The sequence below is a fragment of the Panthera onca genome, chromosome D3 (genome assembly GCF_046562875.1).
Source record: "Panthera onca isolate mPanOnc1 chromosome D3, mPanOnc1 haplotype 2, whole genome shotgun sequence".
Lineage (NCBI taxonomy): Eukaryota > Metazoa > Chordata > Mammalia > Carnivora > Felidae > Panthera > Panthera onca.
The window spans coordinates 14,747,076-14,767,772 of NC_138350.1; the positions used below are offsets into that span (position 1 = coordinate 14,747,076).

Consider the following 20,697-nt stretch of genomic DNA (forward strand, 5'->3'; position numbering starts at 1 on the left):
CTTAATCCTTGATATTTAAATCCTTCTCTTTGGAAGGGGCCAAGTTAGTTGATTTTTTCTTCAATTATTGGTCCAACTACCAGAATCTCTTTGTCAGTGCTCATAATTGAAAACAAATGAGAAGCAAAGACACCTACTGGGGGAGGAGAGACTCTAGAGCAAGCTTGAAGGCCAAATCTGGACAGATGCACTGGTTTTATAAATAAAGTTTTATTGGAACACAGCCATGCCCATCTGGTTTTGCACTGGTTGTGTGGCTTTCATACTACAACAATAGTTGAATGGTTGAGACAACCATATAGCCCACAATGCCAAAAATATTTACTATCTGGACCTTAACAGAAGTTTGCTGATTCCTGCTCTACAGTGAAACAGAGAGGTAAGTAGAGATAATTAGATAAGTGATCAGTTCATTGTGAAGTTTTTCAAGTCATTGTCTGGCTTCTCTGTGCAATTCTGTCAAGATTCCAGATAACATGCCCAGAAAGCCAGAACCCTCCTGTGCTAGGTGGGTACAGCAGAAAAATCTGAGATAACTCAGATTTCACCATCTTGAAATGAAGGTTTATATTCATCTCTAGTCGTGTGGCTTTAAGATATGGAAGACAAAAAAAATAAATTCCAACTAGGAGAATTACATTAAGCCTATTTGTAATGGAGATGAAATTATAAAATGTGTCCACAGGGGCCCATCATAAAGCAAGTGAGAAGACACTCAATGCCCTGGGGAAGAAGGATGGCTCAAGGAAGGCCATTTGGGATGTCAGATTAATGGAATGAAAGAAAATACCCATCATTCTAGGCCAAGTGGGCAATCTTCTATCTCTGTATCCATTAATGACCAATGATCTACCATGCCAATTTTATGTTTTTTTGTTTTTGTTTTGTTTGCAAAGAGTTTCATTTCTTGCTTTGCTAAACAGACCAGGGCAATGAGGCCTGCAGTGAATCATATTCAGCCAAGCTGGGCTTCTACATTCTGACCTGCCAAAGCAGTCTGCATAAAAAGATCATTTTATAAGCCAAGAGACAACCAAAGACTGTTGATTTTCCACACGTGCCTGGCAACAGCAGGAAAGCAACAGCATTATTTCTGCCTCTTGTTCAAAGGAACCGGAACCATTTCCAACCACAGGAATAAGCAACTTCTTACAGAGACACCATATAGTCTCAGAAGGAAGGTGCCTGCCATCTAATTAGTGAGGCAGTGGAGAAAAAAAAAAAATCTAATTATGGTACTTTGATTTGTTCTTGGCATGACTTGGAAACTACTTAAAGAAAATCTGGACGTTTCAGGACAGAACTGTAGCCCTTTGAACAGTTCCTTCTGAGGCAGGGTCAAGCCAAAAGAGTTAGGAACCGCTGGTTATTTGGCACTTCTGATTTTCTAGCAAGTGCCTGGGACTAAAACCACACTGACCAAAAATTCAGACTAACTCTTATATTTCAATAGAAGAAAAACTATTCATTAGGACATAGTCTCAGAATATTAAATTTATGATTTTTTTCAAGATCTAAGCATTTTTTAATATTAGAGACAATGTGGTGGAGGAACTAAGTCCCTTGAGAATAAAAACACGTCTTCATCTGTGGATCCCCAGCTCCAGACATTGGTCTAGCACATGGTAGGGGATCCATGTAATTCTTTACAGAGTAGACATACCATTCCAGAAAAATTTAAATCCTAGGTCAGTTAAATATTCCCCTTGGGTTAAATAATCTCAGAATTTATTTGCAGACCAAGATCTTAAAGTTATATACATCAAAGCTCCACATCGACCTGGATCTGGCTCACAGCCCTCTGTGTCAAGACCAGGTCAGTCCCGCTTCCATGCACTGCTGATGGGATTGCAGATGGATCTGGCCTTCAGGGAGGAATTTTCAGCAAGATCTATCAAAATTACAAACGGATGTCTGATGTCACCCGTCAATTTTGTTTCTAGGAATTTATCCTACAGATAGATTCCTAAGCATGCAAAATGACAGAAGCACAAAATCATTTAATTTACTGTAGCAACAGTCTGTAAATAACCCTAAAATCCATTGATAAAAAAGCAGTTAAATAAATCAAGGTCACATGAAGGAATGCTATGTAGGCATAAAAACAACAATGAAGAATACTTCTGATGCCAACGTGGAGCAGTCTCCAAGGAACATTAGGTACAAGAATGTGTGCTGCGCTACCACCTGTATCAAAAAGAGGAAAAGCACTTCCAGAATGGTACAGCAAGGATCGCCGAACACCCGTTCCTCCATAAAAGCAACAAGAACACTGGCAACAGCCGTCAAAATCAACTTTTCAGAACTCTGGAAATTAACCAGACTTGTAAGAACTCTAACAGCAAGGGCATTTATGCAAGAAAAATAACTGATAATCCCAGTAAGAACAAGTTTTGTGACATGTTAATGTGACCTAGTTCTCCCCCCTTTCTCCCCAGAGCTGCAGTTTTGAAACTAAGAGCCCTGTAAGAGTAGCCTCTGGAGAGAGATCAGGATCGAAACTCCCCAAAAAGCCCCATCCCCAGAAAACAGTCTGACCTGCATGGCTACTCCCCAGAAAAGACCATTCTCGGGGCTTTTTCCTTGACCCAAGTCAGGGCTTGCTCATGAGAAAAGCCCTATTCCCAGATGTTTATCAAGAACAATCAACAGCAAGTGTTTAATCTGCCAAATACCTGAGGGAGTGCTACCAGTTGGGGAAGAGGCTGGCCAAAACACTCAAAAGGAAATCTGGAAATAAGATGTCTGCAAGGCATTTTGAAATGGTCCCTTATATTCATAGGGATTTAGAAGGCCACGCACACAGGAAAAACCTGAGAAGGCTTCAGTTCTCAATTTTGGCTGACTTTGAGCATTGAAGGTGTGCCCAACACACACGTGTACACACACACACACACAAACCCTAAGCAAAAGGTGAGAGACTTACTGATTCAATGCATTGAACAAAATCTCTGCCCTGTCATTAGCTGATAACCTAACCAAGCAGAAACTTGAATGGCCAGCCCCACATAACAAAGAATACAGACTTTACAGATTTAGTCCAGGAGAGTCACTCAATAAACAGCAACAACAGGGGCCCTTGGGTGGCTCAGTCGGATGAGCAGCCAACTCCTGATTTTGTCTCAGGTCATGAATTCTTGGTTCATGAATTCAAGTCCGGCATTAGGCTTTGCACTGTCTGTGCAGAGCCTGCTTGGGATTCTCTCTCCCTCTTTCTGCCTGCCCGCCTCAAAATAAATAAATAAACATTAAAAAAATAACACCAAAAACAGCAACAACCAAAACGGGGGAGAGTTGGGGAACTGATTTCCAGAGTTGCCACATTATAGTATTTGAAATGTTCAGCCTCCCAACAAAAAATTAGAAGACATGCAAAGAAAGAGGAAAGCATGGCCCATACGGATGGTGTTATTTCTTCTGGGAAATCTTCCCTGGCCCCCAAGTCCAAGCTAGGAACCCTGTTCTGGGCTCCCGTGGTGCGTTAAACTACCCCAGTCAGAGGCCCATCCTTCTAAGCTAGGCTATAATTGCCTGATTGCTCATCATGGCCTCTCTCCCACTGGGCTCTATCGGGGAGGGACTGCATCTGGTTCTTCAGCACCATACCTCCTGCAGCAAGCCCAAGTAGCATGGCAGAGTATCTGCTAAGCAGTGAATGCACAATTCATGATCGATTCTAGTGCCACTAAAAAACTCAACAGAGAAAGACCAGACATTTCCTTCCACCTTTTTCCAAGGGGGCATTTAAAAATTCTGATGCTTGTAAAGGGCACTTTAGTGCTATAGATCCCAAAGAAATGAGTGGCTTGAGCTTGAAGACTGGGAAACCTTTGACCAGTTTAGCAAAATTTCCTGCTATCTTACAGAAAAACACTCTGCCTCCTGTAATGGAGAAGTGTTGTACCTGCGGGAGGTGGAGGGGCCCCGGTGGTGGTCAGTGCCGGACTCCTTCACAAGGTTTCCTTTGCAGCAAATAACCCTTAATTTATCCTGGTATGAGGACGCCAGGTAAATCGCTCCTGAGGAAATTGCAGGGCCCAAGTAGCGTGGGTTCGGGATTTCCAAATACGCTCGGGCAGGGGTCCTGTGGAGTTCCAGATAAGAGTTTACATTCAGGTTATCTCCGTTGCTAGATGGAATGGAAAGAAACACACACTTGGCCCCAAGCCCCAACCGCCGAGGTTTTCAAAGTCTGAAAGGGCAATGCTTACCCCAGAGAAGAGCGTGCCTGGATCTCAATTACTTCTAGTGAGTTGAAGTGGGTCACAAACAGATAGGGTTCTCTGTAGGCTGCATGGCCACCACAGAAGAGCATGGGCAAGGAAGGGTTAAAAGAGAAACTCAAAACCAGGCTGCAAGGCCACCTTGGACCTAGCAGTCCCACGTAAAGGGATTTATCCTACACATACATCCATGTGCCAACATAATGAGGCATGTTCAAGTATACGCATTGCCATGTTTTCAGAGCAGACGATGGGAACCAACTCAAGGGGACATTATAGGGGGTCAGTTAAATTATGGTACATCTATGGAATTCTGCATAGTTGTAAAACCTGCAGGAAGCTCTCTATGTACTGATACATAAAAAAAACCTGAAGTGTACAATTTTACTTAGTGTGAAAAGCAAGATTCAGAATGTGTAAAGTGTGTCACCATACTGATTTAAACAAAAAGCATTTTTAAAGTGTGTTGGGGGGTAGATAAGAATATATTTTCTTATGCGTCTGTATTTGCACAAAGCACTGGAAGGATAAGAAACGCAAAGAAGTATTTTTTCCCCCTTTGGGGGAGAGGGAATGGAGAATTAGGGAGACAGGTTATTTGGCTGAGGCTTTTCATTGTATACCTTTTTAAAGTGTTTCATTGTATATGTTTTCAAAAAACATTAAAGATTGGGTTCATAGATAATTAAATATTTCTGGCCTTAATACTATATATCTATATCATAGTGTCACTGAAACTCTAGGATATGATGAGATCTTTTTCTGTCTTAAAAGTAAAGGAGATTATCACTACCATTCCTTTCAGTAAACTAGGACTTTGGTATTAGACTGTTAGTCATGCCTCCTGGTACTCAGGCCCTGGTGGATAGAGCCTCCTTCCCTTGAATCTAGGCTGACCCTGTGGCTGCTTTAACCAGTAGGATGTGGTGGTAGCAAGAAGGCCTGCCAGCTTGCACTTCTGCATTCTTGGAAGAAGCCCACGTGGAGAGGAACTGAGACCTCCAGCCACCAGCCCAAGCTGAGTCCCCAACAATTATACCAATTGCCTGCCATTTTGTGAGGCCATTTTGGACTTCCTACTTATCCCAGTGCCCCCACTGGAACCACATGAAGCAGAACTATCCAGTCCAGCCTCAGCATCTTAGGCAATGACAAGTTGTTGTTGTCTTGTCCGTAACAAGTTTTGGAACTTGTTATGCAGCAATAGATAAACCAAATAGCCTCGACAGGTATTTCAACCATAACGGCATTTCAGAACATTCACACAGACATGTATGTACATATTTGCACGTAGGTGTGTGCTTATGCTTTGACCCAGCAGCTCCACTTTGAGGGCTTATGAGCAGCAGGTACTATTTGACAAGTGTGCAAAGATCAGTGTAAGATGTTCATCATAGCAATGTTTATGCTTACAGAAAGAATGAGCATGATCTACCTGCTCTGCCTAATCAGAACTGATTAAACTGACAGGTGTTCAGCTATGCCATGGGATACTCTGCAGCCTTTGAAATGATTTAAATTCACAGGCAATGCTCTCCTTTCTGTCATGAGAGCCTAACAGATATTTCACAAGGCCACTGGCCTTGGCTTATGCGGTTCTTCATCAGAATCTTTGCCCTGAACACTTCTTCAGGTGACTCTCACCTGTGGCGCTTGGTGTCTAATGCAATCCATAAGCATAGTGCTTAACCCAAAAAGGAGTCCACCTGCAATTTTTTCCTAGGACACCAGCTGCTGGCAGAACAGAACCCTCCATACCTTGCATCACTTACCAAAGGCCAAAGGTAAGCGACTCCACTTGAGATCATCTGTGCGGCTACGTCTTCCATAAGAATCCACGAACACCCCAAATTCTGCAAGGAGTTGGAGCCCGGGGCATCAGCACAGCCAGAGGCATCAGTATCAACGACACATACTTTGATAGAAGAATAAGGGATTGAACCCAGGGGACCACCAGCCAGATTTAACTGGATCATTAAAACCTGAAGACCTTTGCTGAGTCACATCTCTCAGAGATGTGTTAAAGGAAAGTGGAAGAGACAGAAAATAAGAGGCAAAAGGAGGAGGAAAAGGAGAAAGAGAGACCCAGACACAAGGAGGAACAGACAGAAAGACCCAGAGATAGGAAGAAGGGGGGAAATGAAAAAGAATGAAGAGAAACATCACAAGAAAATGCAAGAAAGAAGGAAGGGAAAAAAGAGAAAGGAAAGGGAGAGAAAGAAGGGGCAGAGAAGGAAAGAAGTGGCTGCTCTCAGGAGAGAATATGAGAGAGCTGGACCAGGCAAGGGTGCTGGTAGGGTCTGGGGCTCCTGGCGTCTGCGAGCCATCAGACCAGTGGCGGGCGGGAAGCCCTGACTCACCGTGGAAGCAGAGCAGGTACTCCTCCCGCTGCCCTGCGCCGTTCACCTGCACGATTGAGACAGGGAAACTGTTGGAAGAGGAGGCAAACACAGCAGGCGCCAAGGAATGGTCATTCTTATCCAGGAATTCTGTAAAGTCAGGCGAGAAGCGGGGCTTCAGGAATGAGCTAGTGTTGGTGGCAAGGCTGGAGCAGAGTGCGGGCTGGGGGGAGGACTTGGGCCCTACCCTCAAGCGTGTACTGCTTCATGTCAATTTCGTAGAATTTATTGGTTCCAATAAGGATACTGTAATTGGTGAAGTGGATGCAGCTGCAGGGCTCTGAGGTCTCTATCTCCTGAGACAGAGGGTAGAAGAAAATGATGTGAGTTAACACAGGGCAGCCCCATTTCCACTGCTATTCCATTTCCGCCTCAACTAACCACGCCTTGGAGACGGTCACCTCTGGACTTATTCACGTTCTCAGCCACACAAAGCACACTCCATCCTTTCATGTCCCCCACGAGGGCTGATAATCCCTTTGCTACCTCTGAGTTCTCTGCAACCCCAGACCAAGAAAATAAGGTCAAATGGCAGCCAAAGAGTCAGAAACACCATTTCAACGAAAAGGTTGCAAAAACAGATCTTTAAAAATACAAATTCTTATCTGAGGAAAAGAACTGGAGAAAACAGGGTTAGAGGGAGTGGTTTTAAGCTTCCTTCTTTTGGTAAGCTAAGTTTCTAACGTGAACCTGTATCACCTATATGATTATTCTCATCATCATTGTTGTCATCTCCATTAGTGATGGGCTTTCTAATTACTTCCACTTGTTTTCAGGCCAGTCCTAATAGTAAAAAAAACCTAGGCATGCTTATTCAAAACGGTAGCCAAGAATTACAGGGAAGCAATGATTTCTGAGAAATCTCCTAAAGCTAACAGTTCAAGCTCACAATCCACACTATCATCACTGAATATTTCTGATCACCTGCTAAGTATGAGGAAACTTTTAGGCAGCATGACACAGTGAAATGGCAGGGAAAAATCAAACTTCAGTTTTGGTCTCAACTTTGTAACAGGATCTCAAGCCAGCCTCAATTGTCTAACCTGAAGATTGAGGATTACCACCCCTGCATTTCAGAACTGTTGTGGAAAGTATATAATAACCAGCTCAGTTTCTGGATGGTGGACGAACAGCCCACCCAGGATGAAACTATTTCCCTAACACAGAATGACCTCTATGTATGTTCACCCATCAGTCATTTCACTTCTGAGACTAATCGTGAAGACACCTGAAATAAAGCAGGCTTACTACAGGTGGCGCTTTCCTAGCCTAGGGACAACGGCCAGTCTCAGGAAGTGAGGCAAATGATCCAATGTGCACCTTGTCCACACGGCAGTCACCATCACCACCACTCTGCTCCAAGGACAATCAGCTCCCTAATTACACATCAGAACACAGCTAGCACTGGCTTCTCCAAAGGTTAAACAAAGAAACTTCTAGGATCTGACATAAATTCTGATAAGTGCCACCAGAGACTGCTAGCTTCTCAGAGAGATGTCCTTCCTTTTTTATGCTAATTGAAACGAAGTGTCTCTTCCATCAGCCAGCTTCCTTTCTCCCGTAACAAAGGGCTGAATTCACTGGGCAGGCTAGAGAGGCCGTTCACAAACAGAAGGAAAATGAGAGGGAAAAGGGCAGCCACTCAAGGCTCTGAAGCTTCCTCCAGGTGTGTCTGTCTCTTTCTCCCTCTCCCCCTACCTAGAGATCACCAAGGCTGAAGGGACCTGGCACACACTGTTCCCTGAGACGGCACGCTTTCCACATCAATTGGTGGGGACAGCAGGACAGGTGAGGCCCAGGACTTACTTTCCGAATGCAGTACTTGCTGAGGTTTTCATTGTAGCGGAGAATGATGACTTTGCTGGGCATGGCTGCACAGATGCAGAGCCCGTTCTCAATCTGAAAAGCAATCAGGGAAACAGAAAAAGAGTGTCAGTCGTGTGCACACTGGCTCCAGAGCAAAACTAGGAATATAACATCAATTTTTTTTTAATGTTTATTCATTTTTTGAGAGAGAAAGAGAGTGTGAGCAGGGGAGGGGCAAAGACAGAGGGAGACAGAATCTGAAGCAGGCTCCAGGCTCTGAGCTGTCAGCACAAAACCCGATATGGGGCTCGAACTCCCGAACCAGGAGATCATGACCTGAGCCGAAGTTGGACGCTTGACTGAGTGAACCTACTGAGACACCCCTAAAAAACTTTTTTTAAATAAAAAGAAAAGAATTGATAAAACTGACAGAGCACACGGTGTTTTACCTTGCTCAGTCCCTGTCTGAAAATCCTGGGCCCATCTAGCAATGTCGTTTATCAGCCCCTTAAGATTCCTCTAAGAAACCTTTTCAAATCAACACCTTTCTAGGCCAGCCATTCTCCTACTTTATATTCTGCCCCCCCCCTTTTTTTATTGCCACAATTAATCACAACCATCATATAAGTGACTAAGAAAAGAATTCCAGAGACCAAAAGTCCTCAAGAATAGTGACTAAGGTCAAGGCCCCTTCAGGAGGTTCCTAGAGTCAACCATAGCCCTCCCCCACTGGTCCTCCGTTCCTCAGCACAGAACTCTCTGAAGGCTCAGTCAGGGACACAGGATGTGTTGGGTAAATGCTGACTCAGTGGCTAAACAACAGATTCCCATTGAGCCATTTTCTGAGAAGGGAAAGTCAGTGGTTGTCAACAGGATGACTCCAGTGGCCTCAGGCAGCCTGCAAATGCCTGATTCAGATTTCATTAAAGTTAGACATGTTCATGTGTAGGCACCCACAAATACTCTTAATTTTTTCAATAAAAAAAGTTTCCCTAAAGAAGCAGGGAAGAAAATAAATGTATTTATGCACCAAAATCAATATGCTGTTAGCTACCAAACAATTAACCGGAGTTATCGTGAACTGACTTTATGTTCTATAAACGTCATAAATCAGAATTTGCTAATTTCTAGTAATAAAACATTTTTCATCCAGTCCAGGAGTGGGGATCCATGTCAGATTAAAAAAAAAAGAGAGACCCTGTCCTACACACACTGACACAGATATACACACACGTACACATTCTAAGCATGGATCTTCCTTTCAGTTTTGTTAAATTCTCATTTTTCTCTCTGACATTTCCTTTAGATTCAAAGCCTGTGCAAATTTCATGGCTACACAAATTCCTTCATGTGTCTAAAGGAAGCAACAGAAATTTAGCCCAGTTAGAAGACATACAATTTTCAAGGTCAAATTGGTAAGCTGCCTCAAAAGGAGGGAAGAGCCGATTTCAAGAACATTCTGCCAGCTGAGGCCCTGAGGAGAGCCTACCTTGCCAGCAGCAAACAAGTGACAGCCCTTCACGGCTTCAAAAACGTTGGGTGAGATGTCGGGCTGGGCGGGAAGGTGAGCCTGCGCCAGGGACTGCTTCACTTTCTTCACGTCAACAAGGCACAGAGCTCGCTCTTCTCCTGAAGGGAAAAGGAAGAGCTTCACGGTCAGTGTGAGGCAGGGAAGCAAAGGTGTGGGATGGCAGTTCTACTTCTCTTCACAAACATCCACGCGGGGCCATGCAGGTCAACAGAGTTTTCCAGACACTCCTGTGTACACAGCTTAGGTCCAAGTTTCAGATCTAAAATGAAAACATCTGGCCTCTTGGTCAAGATTCTGGGATGAAAAAAAAAATTCTGCCGACATAAAATCAGAATGTGAACTGTACTTTCAAACATGATCCCCATCAAAGTGAAGATGAGGACGGGTTAGGAACAGAGGGGACGTTTTATGAAATGACAGGCTTGGACCGTTCTGATAGGTCAGTGTCATGGAGGACCAAAGGAAGGCCAAGGATGCATTCCAGATTAAAGGAGACTAATGGGACACTACTAAATGTAGTGCACAATCTGGGACTGGATCACAAACCAAGGGGGAAAATACCAGAAAGGACGTTATTGGAGCCACAGGTAAATTCTAACTATGAGCAGTGTGTCAGACAACTGCATTCCAACGAGGGATAAATATCCTGAATCCAAAAACGGTGCCACGTGAAACGATTCTGTGTGATACTATGACAGTAGACCCATGCCACTACACGTTTGTCCAAACCCACCAAGAGTGAACCCTCACGGACACTCTGGACCCTGGCTGATGATGTGTCACTGCAAGTTCATTAGTTATGTCCAATGTCCCACTCCAGTCGGGGATGCTGATAGTGGGGGTGGAGGGTTACTGGAACTTTCTGTCCTTTAAGCTCAATTTCACTGTGAACCTAAAACGCTTCTAAAGAATAAAGTCAAGTAGGAAGGGAGGAAGGTAGGGATGGAGAGAAAGGAAGGGAGGGAGGGAGGGAGGGAGGGAGGGAGGGAAGGAAAGAAGGAAAGGAAGGAAGGCAAGCAAGCAGAAAAACAAAAGAGGCAAAGAGAGTAAGTGTTGAGAGCCAGTTCCTGACTATATTATTTCAGCCACGCCTAAAACAAGACCTGACTGTGGATGTTTTTGAACATTGAGCCAGCAAATTACTGTTTTCCATTAAAAAAAAAATAGTACTGCCAATAAAGAGAGAAAAATTTTTTTGCCATGGTTATGTGAGACAATGCCCATGTTCGTAGGTGATACGGTGAAGAATTTGGGGTCACAGCTGCAAGGGACTCTCAGACGGCTCAAAAGTTAGTGTGTGTGCGTGCACGCATGTACATTTGTATAGGAAGAGAGAGAAAATATGGCAAAATGTTAACCAGTGAACAGATGAAGGGTTTCTGAGGGTCACACAGAAATAAGAGGCAACATGCTAACAGGCAGGTTCTCAGAAGGCCATGGCTCAAGGTGGCATTGACCTCGCCACGACGCCGGCATCAAAGGGTCTGATGTTACCAGGACTCTGAGGCTCCTACTCGTCCCCTGGCTTAATGGTGAAGTGTTCTTTGGGGGTGTCAGACTGTACTGCACTGGCCACCATGGGAATAAATCTGGGCAGAGAGTGCCATCAGCTTGGGCACCAGCAGGGACACAGGGGAAAGAGCCGCTTCTGCTCCCACCTGCCTGCAGGAGGGCCTGCCTTTGTGTTTCGCAAGCGTGACACTGGCTTTCAGATAGTTTCCCTCGACAGTGAAGAGAAAGCGCCATGTCCTTGGCCTACCACCTGCTATCATGAGTAGCTTCTCCAGGTCCTTGATGATATAAATTTGGAAGACTGCTCCGATTCCTGGGACATGGGTGAGGGAGTTTTTCAAGACATTCAGAGCGTAGAGCCCTTCCTCAGTGCCTACCAACACCACCTGCAAGGAGAGAAGGTCACAAGCACAACGTAAGCATGATCACATCCCGGGGACAACCCCATCAAGGAAGAGCCCTTTCTTTCTTGACTGCAGGGGGCGGCTACTGCCAGTGTCCAGAGAACAGTGCTACCTGGTCGCTGAAGGGCAGTGTGCAGTTCATGTCTAGACGGTCATCACCTTCCAGTTTCAGCAGGGAGTTTCCAAGCAATTTCTTTTTGTATTGGAACAAATGTAAAAAAGAAGGAAAGAAAGGAAAAGAAAAAAACAAGGACATGGTAAGATGGAACTGTTCATGACCAAACCATCCAGAGAGATGAAAGCAAGAACAGAGAGAAGTTTGGTGCCAGGAAGGAAGGTTACGCCTGAAAATGCCAGAAACACACATTTGGTCTTGGCTTGCCCCGTATTTTGATCTGAGCTCAGAAGGCAAAACACGAATGGTACTGCTTATCTCTGGGGTGGTTGTTAATTAGCATCAAAGTAATGCCTCAGCTTGATGCAGAAATAAAATAGCTGTAGAGACATTTTCTGTGGTAGGAAATAAGCGGAGGCTAAAGAGATTCCACCTGCAAAGGGTTAATAAGCCACATGGAAGGCTCCTGCCCCTCCAGGCTGCAGCAAAAGTACAAAGCACAGTGTCAGCACCAAAGAAGCAAGCTTCTGAATCTCTTTACCTGAACCCACGCAGGCAGAAGCTCGTAGGAAATACAATCACGGCCCTATTGTACACATATTAACATGGATTTCAATAACAGGCTCACACAGGTAACCACAAAATAAGTCATCAAAACACTGGTCCACCCGGTGAGCAAAGCTCCGATCAGGAGGCTCATGGTTAAGAAGTTCACCGTTGTGAACCGTGAAGGTGCTTACTAGGAGCCCAGTGTTTGGTCTTTGGTGGAGAAAACACCAATGAGCAAGGAGCCCTGTTTATATCTTGGAAGTTTCCAGGAGGAGTGATGCCAATCAAGGCACACCTACAGTTCCAACATCTTAAGGGTAAGTAGGATTCCAAACCTGCCTACAGAAGAGCAGTTCGTGTGGAAGGTACGAGAAGGTTATGAAAAGCCTTCCCGAAGTTGGCATGGCTGTCGGCAGACTTTTGTGCTGCTCCACAGCCAAGCGCTTGCAAATAAACTCATCAGAGTAAACGAGAAAGAGGATTTCCATATGAGTACATTTGCTGCCGTGACCAAGATCAATCGCTGCCCCAAGAGCTGGCTAACGGCACTGACTGCCTCATTCTAAAGGGCCGCAGGGGGAGGGTGTGTGACACCAGACAGACCGCGTACAGCCTGTATCTCAGTGACACAAGAGTCCCAGTCATGACAGTCTCGGCCATCACTCCCCTGGAGAGGCGGCAAGAGGGGCCCCACCACTCAGGTCAGTTCCCAAGTCAGCCCACTTTACAAAGACAGACTCCAGCTCCTGCCTCCATACTCACAGCATCAGCTTCTGCTTTTTCCCTAGAAACTCTCCCACCTGCGACCACAGACTCTAAGGCGGTGACCCAGCGCTGTTTGTCGGGGAAGCTGGGAGCCAGCAAGTAGAGCGTTCTCCCGGGCCAGCAGGTGGTGTGTGGGTGAGACTCCATCTTCAGTATGTAGGGGACATCTAGGGGATGGGACAGAGAGCAGGGGTCCGCTGTGGATTCCTCTCACTCTTGGGAGGGATGGCCCTGAGGTGTCAGACATCGCCCAGGCATGCAAGTCCTAGACCCCACTATAAAGGGGGAGCCAAGGAGGGCGCCCCCTCCTCCCCCTGCTGATTCATCCAGCCCAGTGCCCGCCCCCACTCTCACCTCCCCACCCCACCCCCTGCCGTGGGTTCTCCGGCTTCCGCTCACCTGCTTTGGCTGTATTTGCAAGCTCAGAAGCACCAACGGCGCCATGAATAGATACATCCCCGTCGGGAAGGCACAGCTCAAATTCTTCCACCGGCCTCTGTCCAGCTTGGTGCAAAGAGGAAGGGCAGAGAGAAAACCAAAAGAACAGGAACAAGAACGAGGGGAGAAGAGAGGAAGAAAGAAACAGAGACAGAGAGAGAGAAAGAGAGAGACAAGGCAAGAGAGACAGAGTATGCGTGGAAAGAGAGGCGCACGAGAACAAAGGAGGAGGGAAAAAGGTGTGCAGAGAAGGCGGAGAGGGAAGATAAAAACAAAATAAAGTGTGTCAGATGAGTAGCACAGTCAAATTTCTGCTGACGATGCGGATTTATGGGCTAGTTGACTGAGGCAGAAGTTCTCTGAAGGTGTATTAGCAGGTAGGATCTTCAGGGCAGCACCCTGCAGGTTCCTCAGAGGGGAGACCTATAGACGTGAGTATCGTACCAATAACCTTTAGCGAAGTCATTTGGTTTTTAATTTTCAAAAATGGAAAATCGTAGAAGGCTTGCAACGCAGTTGGAAAAACAAAGCCTTCACACCAAGACTGAGAGACCTGGGTCAACCACGTGCAATGAAATTCCCCCTGAATTCTTAATTTACCTTCTCTGGCTTCGCTGTCATAAATGAGGACTTTAGATCCCTCCAGGACAATGTACTTCCTGTCCCAGCCTTGCTGTCCTCGTTTGTTATTCCTGGGGGTATAGGGATGGATAAGAACAAAGGTTTAGACTCAGGAGGGAAGGAGGGAGGGGGAATCCTAGCCACGACGCTTCCCTAGGAAACCTCAGGAATGGAAGTGCCCTGTGCCGTCCATGTATCAGGGGAGGCAGAGCTTCCTTCTCCCCTTGTGGGTTCTGTGGCTGGCCTAGGCATTCCACTGGTATCAGACAGACGAACAAGAGATAAGCATATGGTTTTTATTTTATGTGTGTGTACCTGGGAATCTCCATAAGAAAATAAAGACCCAAAAAGTAGATAGGCCTAGTGTTTGTATGCTAGCTTGAACAAAGAGTAGTGGTTATGAAAAAGCAACTAAAATGTATGGGGAGGCTAAAGGAAGATAAGGTGTTACTTTAACAAGGCTTATCTGCAGAGTTTTGTCTACAAGCCTTGCCTCCCTGCTTCTGGTGAGAATATTTCTTTCCTCCTGGAAAAGGGAGGGGTGCTCTTACACGGGAGATTTGTCTCCTGCTTTCAGGAAGAGAAAGGGGAGGTCAGAGGGGCCTTCTTAGACCTGCTGTTTCTCAAGTGCCTTTGGCTCAAAATAATCCTGGTTCCAAAGTGGCATATTTTGGGGTGGCATCTTTGCCGGCACGTGCCCCAGCCCAAGCCACCCTGTCACAATACCTGGGCACTTTCATCCACCCTTCCAGGTGCAGGCCGCTGCTGGGCTCCTTGGTCTGGAGACCCGGGGAGTTCATTTTGTCACGGCAGAAGGCCTCGGTGAAGTGCGTGGCATACTCGGCTGGCAGGCCACAGGTGGCTGGCAAGCACGTAGAGCACTTGGGATGACACATCACCTGACATTCTGGGGAAAAGCAGTGAACAACCTGAAAACACCTTGTCGAACCCTGGACCATTCCTCCCTCTGCCAGCCAAGCCCCAGCCAGGGTCCATCGGTCGAGCCCCATCACCCAGGTAAATCCCTAAGCTTTCGCAGGAGCCAGGTCCTCCCTACAGAGAGAGGAAACATGAGAGCCAAGTGCTCTCCACCCAGTTGTCCTGGCTTCTCCCCAGGCCGCCACAAACAGGCGTGTAGAGGACCCACCGGCAAGGTTCAGCTGGAGCCAGCACCCAGCCTAAAGGTGGGGAAAGGGCAGCCTGGCAAAACGGGAGGGCTGGAAATCAGCAAAGCGCAAGGCATTTTGCACACAGGGGGTGGACACGTGAGCTGGAAACATGTATAAGCTCTCTCCTTCAACGGGAAAAGTAGCGTCCTCCCACTGGAATGAAAAGCTTCAAAATGAATGCGCTATATGGTAAAACATTTTTAAAGGAAAAAACCCACACCCATCAGATAGATTTGTTTAGGGGGAGACATGCAGGTGCCCACGGCAAACACACCACTGCTTCTCTTACCAAGACATTTGGATGCCTGGCGCCCAAAGTGCACAGTATCCAGACACACGGCGCACTTTGTGGCTCGCATGTTCAATCCTACGTTAAATCGGTGAGGAATATTGTGGTGCATGCGCTCCTTAAGACGCCGACTGAATTCTGAAGGAAAATGTTTAAAAATTCATTAGGTGCTGCAAATGATACCGTCAAGAAAGTAAAAAGACAACCCACAGAATGGGAAAGGATATTTAGAAATCATCTCTCTGACAAGGGGCTTGTAGCTAGAATATATAAAAAGCTCTTACAACTCAATAATAAACAAGACAACCCAATTTTAAAATGGGCAAAGGATCTGACTAGAAGATAAGCAAATGATCAATAAGCACATGAAAAGATGGTCAACATGATTGGTCATTAGAAAAACACAAATCAGGGGTGCCCGGGTGGTTCAGTCAGTTGAGCATCTGACTTTGGATCAGGTCATGATCTCACAGTGCATGAGTTCGAGCCCCATGTCAGCCTCTGTGCTGACAGCTCAGAGCCTGGAGCCTGCTTGGGATTCTGTGTCTCTGTCTCTGTCTCTGTCTCTCTCTCTCTCTCTCTCTCTCTGCCTTCCCTCGCCCTCTCCACTACCCCCGCTTGTGCTGTCTCTGTCTCTCTCAAAATAAATAAACTTAAAAAAAAAAAAAAAGAAAGAAAAAGAAAGAGGGGCACCTGGGTGGCTCAGTCGGTTGAACGACCGACTTCAGTTCAGGTCATGATCTCACGGTTTGTGAGTTCAAGCCACGCATCGGGCTCTGTGCTGACAGCTGGGAGCCTGGAGCCTGCTTCAGATTCTGTGTCTCCCTCTCTCTCTGCCCCTCCCCCACTCATGCTCTGTCTCTGTCTCAGATATAAACATTAAAAAAATTTTTTTTAAAAGAAAGAAAAACACAAATCAAAAGCACAAGGAGATGCCACTTCACACCCCACTAGGAGGTCTAGAATCAGACACATGGAAAACAAGGTGAGGGTGTGGAGAAATCCAAATCCTCATACACTGCTGGTGGGAATGTCAGGTGGTGCAGCCGCTCTGGAAGACAGTTTTGGCAGATCCTTGAAAAGTTAAAATTAGGATTGCCCAGCAATGGTGTGACCCAGCAATGCCATTCCTAGGTATATGCCCAAGAAAGCCGAAAACATATGGAGCCACAACATACAATGTTCACAGCAACGTTATTTAGGATAGCCTAAAGATGGAAACAACCCAAACGATTATCAATGGATTAATCAACAAGATCTGCTATCCATACAACAGAATATTACTCAACCAGAACAAGGTGAAGTACTAATTAATGCTACAAGACGGGTGAGTCTCCAAAGCATTATGCTCAGTGAGACAAGCCAGACACAAAAAATATGGTATGATTTCATTTATATGAAATGTCCAGAGCAGCAAATCTATTCAGCTTACTGCTGCCAGAGGTCTGGCAGAGGGGAGAATGAGGAGTGACTGCTAACGGGTGCAGAGTTTTGTGGGGAGGGAAAGGTTAAGGCCAAAAAATGTCCCCAAATTAGAAAGTGATGGTTGTACACCCTTAATGCACTTAATAAAAAAACATCCAATCATACACTTCAAATGAGTGGATTGTATGGCATGTGACTTTATCTCCATAAAGCTGTTAAAGAACCATTACAGCAGGTTACAGAGTGTGAAACTATTTTAACACTCACAGATGCATCTCAAGTTCTATGAATCAACTTAAAATCTCCATTATCCGGTTATTAGGAGTTGGGTATTTTTTTTTTTAATGTTTATTTATTTTTGGGAGAGAGATGCAGAGTGTGAGCGGGGAAGGTCAGAGAGAAAGGGAGACACAGAATCTGAAGCAGACTTCAGGCTCCGAGCTGTCAGCACAGAGCCCGACACAGGGCTCAAACCCACAAACCGTGAGGTCATGACCTGAGCTGAAGTCAGACACTTACCCGACTGAGCCACCCAGGCACCGCTAGCCATATGTATTATTAATATACACTCTAAGATAACATTTTAAGTAAAAGAAGAAAGGTGTTTTGCAGTGTATAGCTTAGTGTGCTATGATATTTTAATAGAAAAAAGGGCTAAGGAAAATATGCCTATTTCCTCATACTCTTTAAGTATAATTATATAAGATACATGAATAATATGATATGCTTTCACATGCATGAACTATTGCTGGAAGAATACAGTGGTGGTCCCCGGATAAGGGAACTGACATCGGGGACAGGGGACTCACTTCTTACTCTTTATCCCTTAGTATTATTACTTGTCACTTTTACCGTATGTATGCATTTTCTTAGTGGATTAAAAACACTTTCAACCAAACTCCAAGGGCCCCTTGGGAACGTACCCTCTGGAGTCGATGACTCCTTTCTGCGGCTGGAGGGCGGGGCGAGCAGGCTCATGGCACTGGGCTGGTGCTCGGGCGACCGCACGATGGCGGACATGGCGATCTGCTGCCTCGCGGTGGCTGGCGTAGATGGGTGCGGGTGGTCTGTGGCCTTCCGGTGGGCAGCTGGAAAGAGACCAGTCCGATGCCTTCTGGTTAGCTGGGTCACCAAGAAGCCCAAACCAAGCGGACTGCCCCTGGGCTGTCTTTCAAGCCCCCGAGACCAAAAGGACACGCATCGTGCCAAATGGGCAATACCAAGGATGCTGTGAAGTTTTCACACTTGGGACATCTGGACTGAGAACGTATGGGCCAGAACCACAGATGCTGAACTAGTACAACCCATCTGCTTGAGGTGGGTCCTCTGCCTTTTCCAGAGACTTGGCATAGAGAGTGCCCCTACCTTCCTCCCGGGCAGACCGGAGCTCGATGCGGGTCTTCTGAAGGGCTTCCTCTAGCTCTGCACAGCGAGCTTTCTCCTTCTCCAGAGCCACCTTCAGCTCATTGTACTGCAGAGGAACCTGTGTGGGCAAAGCAGGGTCCTCTTTCCGTCGACTAAATAAACCCTAGCAATGGAAACAGAGATATCTCCTAACTCCTGGAAACTGGCACTTTAGCTGAAGGAACTCTGACTCAAGAGGAGCAGACCATGAAAGCCAGGAGCATACTCACTGTAAGCGGATTTAGTAAAAATGGCATGTGAAGGGGGAAAGGGGAGACTGAACCACAGCCCGTTCCAGCCGGCTGGAAAAAAATAGGGTTTTGGAAATTTTCAACAAGAGGGCTCAAGATGCTTGCACGGCCACCACCCCTTCCTTCGGCATTCCCAAGGAGGAGAGCCATTTCCTGAGTCTTTACCCTCAAAAAATGGAAGTGGAGGATGGAGTCAGGACGGATGGTTCGGAAATCACTCTTGCCTTGAATTTGTCTCATGACGCTTAGTTACGAGACACAGAGATGAGCATTTTTTAAAAAGGAGACAAAAAACTTGAATCCTAAAATGATGTCAAAACAAGGGGCTTACTCAAAAAAAAAAAAAAAGCAAATGAAAAAATGAAAACGTGTACTGGACATGGAAAAAGGAAAACACAGGGAATCATGTGGCTGAAAAAAAAAAAATTAACCACCAAAAATAAATGGAAACACCCTAACTACATCACATGACACAATCAGAAAACAATCCGCTGCTAAAATACAAAAGATTAAATATCAGAAGCATAACAAGCACAGACAGTCACGCGGTATGCAAGAATGTCCCTCCCCGGCAGCCACCACTGGAGGAGGCTGTTCTCGTCCCTCACCATAAAGAGAGCGCTGGGGACACGGGCACCAACTGCCCGCTCCAGCCCCTTCTCGGGTGTTCCAGGTCACTGGGGGCTGCCACTGCTCCCCCAGGGTGGGAATGCTTTGGGAAGGAAAAGGCAGGGTCCTCAGAGACCTGTTCAGACTAAGAACACCCGGCCAAACCTCCTAAGAGGGCTCTGGTGGTTTAGGGAAGCAGGTCTTGGGTGGATCCAAAATCTGCATAGGTACATCTGTGTATAACCCTGTCCATAGCTGGGTGGGTTTTTTTCCCCTTTCCTTTTCTTTTTGGTCAAAGTTTTTCATTTGTTTGTCTATTATCCTTCTAAAGGGATGGCGCAGCACCCTTGGAGTGGAGTGGTGTCACCTCACCTCCCTGGGTCCCAGTCTCCTGCTAGGACTCTGCCAGTCAAAAGGACTGGGCTAGATGATTTCCAGTCTCTTCTGGAGTTCCGTATATGTGCTCTGAGAATCCTACTACAGAACTGAGAACCACTCTCTCTTTCTCCTGAATCCCACACACATGACCTATCTCTCTATAGCCCTGTACCTGTGACCTGCTAATCCCTCTGGAGTCTTGTACAATGACCTCTCTGGAAACCTTTCTCTCTGCTATTACCACCCACCCCCCAATCCAGCTGCTTATTAAAAAAAAAAAAAAAAAAAAAAAAAAGAGAGGGAGAAAGAAAAAAAATCACTCCCTTAACAGAGACAGGCACTATAATTTTAAAGGCTATGAACACAAAGTAGTTTGTTACAGACTTGATAATGACATGCCTTCCTTAAGGACTATTCTGACGATCTCAAAACCTATTTTCAACCCAACATAAAACTAGAAAAATGTGCATTTTGTTTTCATGGATGTTTCTGTAATTATCTCTCACAACGGTATTTCATGAATCATAAGGACTGAGAAAACCTCCCGACTTTTCTAACACTCGGACCCACCTTTTTCTTTTTAGCGGGCTGGTCCATTTTGGCTTGCAGAAAATCAATGAGTTTGGTTTGTTGAGAAATAGTACCTTCCATTTTCACTTTTTCATGAGAATAGAGAACCTAAAATTCATAAAAACAAAAAAATAAGCTTGGCCCTAGAAAGAAGTATACTTGCAAATTTGGTACTTTAAACAAATAAAAAATAAAGTCATTAGGATAGTAGCAAATGAACATTCAACACAAACCACACT

The 20,697-nt window shown here is 45.6% G+C and overlaps 1 protein-coding gene across 16 annotated transcripts in view; it reads right to left on the minus strand.

Annotated features, from left to right (window-relative positions):
- CIT (citron rho-interacting serine/threonine kinase) overlaps positions 1–20,697 on the minus strand; it is a 162,206-nt gene that overhangs the window by 4,991 nt on the left and 136,518 nt on the right. For 5 of the 16 annotated variants that reach the window (XM_081790713.1, XM_078435721.2, XM_078435718.2 and 2 more), the window contains 18 exons: positions 20,459–20,566; positions 18,612–18,774; positions 18,170–18,334; positions 15,822–15,959; positions 15,090–15,270; positions 14,343–14,434; positions 13,704–13,808; positions 13,302–13,471; positions 12,532–12,576; positions 11,988–12,068; positions 11,722–11,857; positions 9,918–10,057; positions 8,429–8,521; positions 6,810–6,918; positions 6,584–6,712; positions 5,996–6,076; positions 4,212–4,290; positions 3,905–4,084 (listed from right to left, as the gene is read on the minus strand). In XM_081790713.1, coding sequence (XP_081646839.1) covers positions 3,905–4,084; positions 4,212–4,290; positions 5,996–6,076; positions 6,584–6,712; positions 6,810–6,918; positions 8,429–8,521; positions 9,918–10,057; positions 11,722–11,857; positions 11,988–12,068; positions 12,532–12,576; positions 13,302–13,471; positions 13,704–13,808; positions 14,343–14,434; positions 15,090–15,270; positions 15,822–15,959; positions 18,170–18,334; positions 18,612–18,774; positions 20,459–20,566 — 2,195 coding nt within the window. The remainder of the gene's footprint in view (positions 1–3,904; positions 4,085–4,211; positions 4,291–5,995; positions 6,077–6,583; positions 6,713–6,809; positions 6,919–8,428; positions 8,522–9,917; positions 10,058–11,721; positions 11,858–11,987; positions 12,069–12,531; positions 12,577–13,301; positions 13,472–13,703; positions 13,809–14,342; positions 14,435–15,089; positions 15,271–15,821; positions 15,960–18,169; positions 18,335–18,611; positions 18,775–20,458; positions 20,567–20,697) is intronic. The other 11 variants (XM_078435727.2, XM_078435725.2, XM_078435724.1 and 8 more) reach the window with 3 other exon arrangements.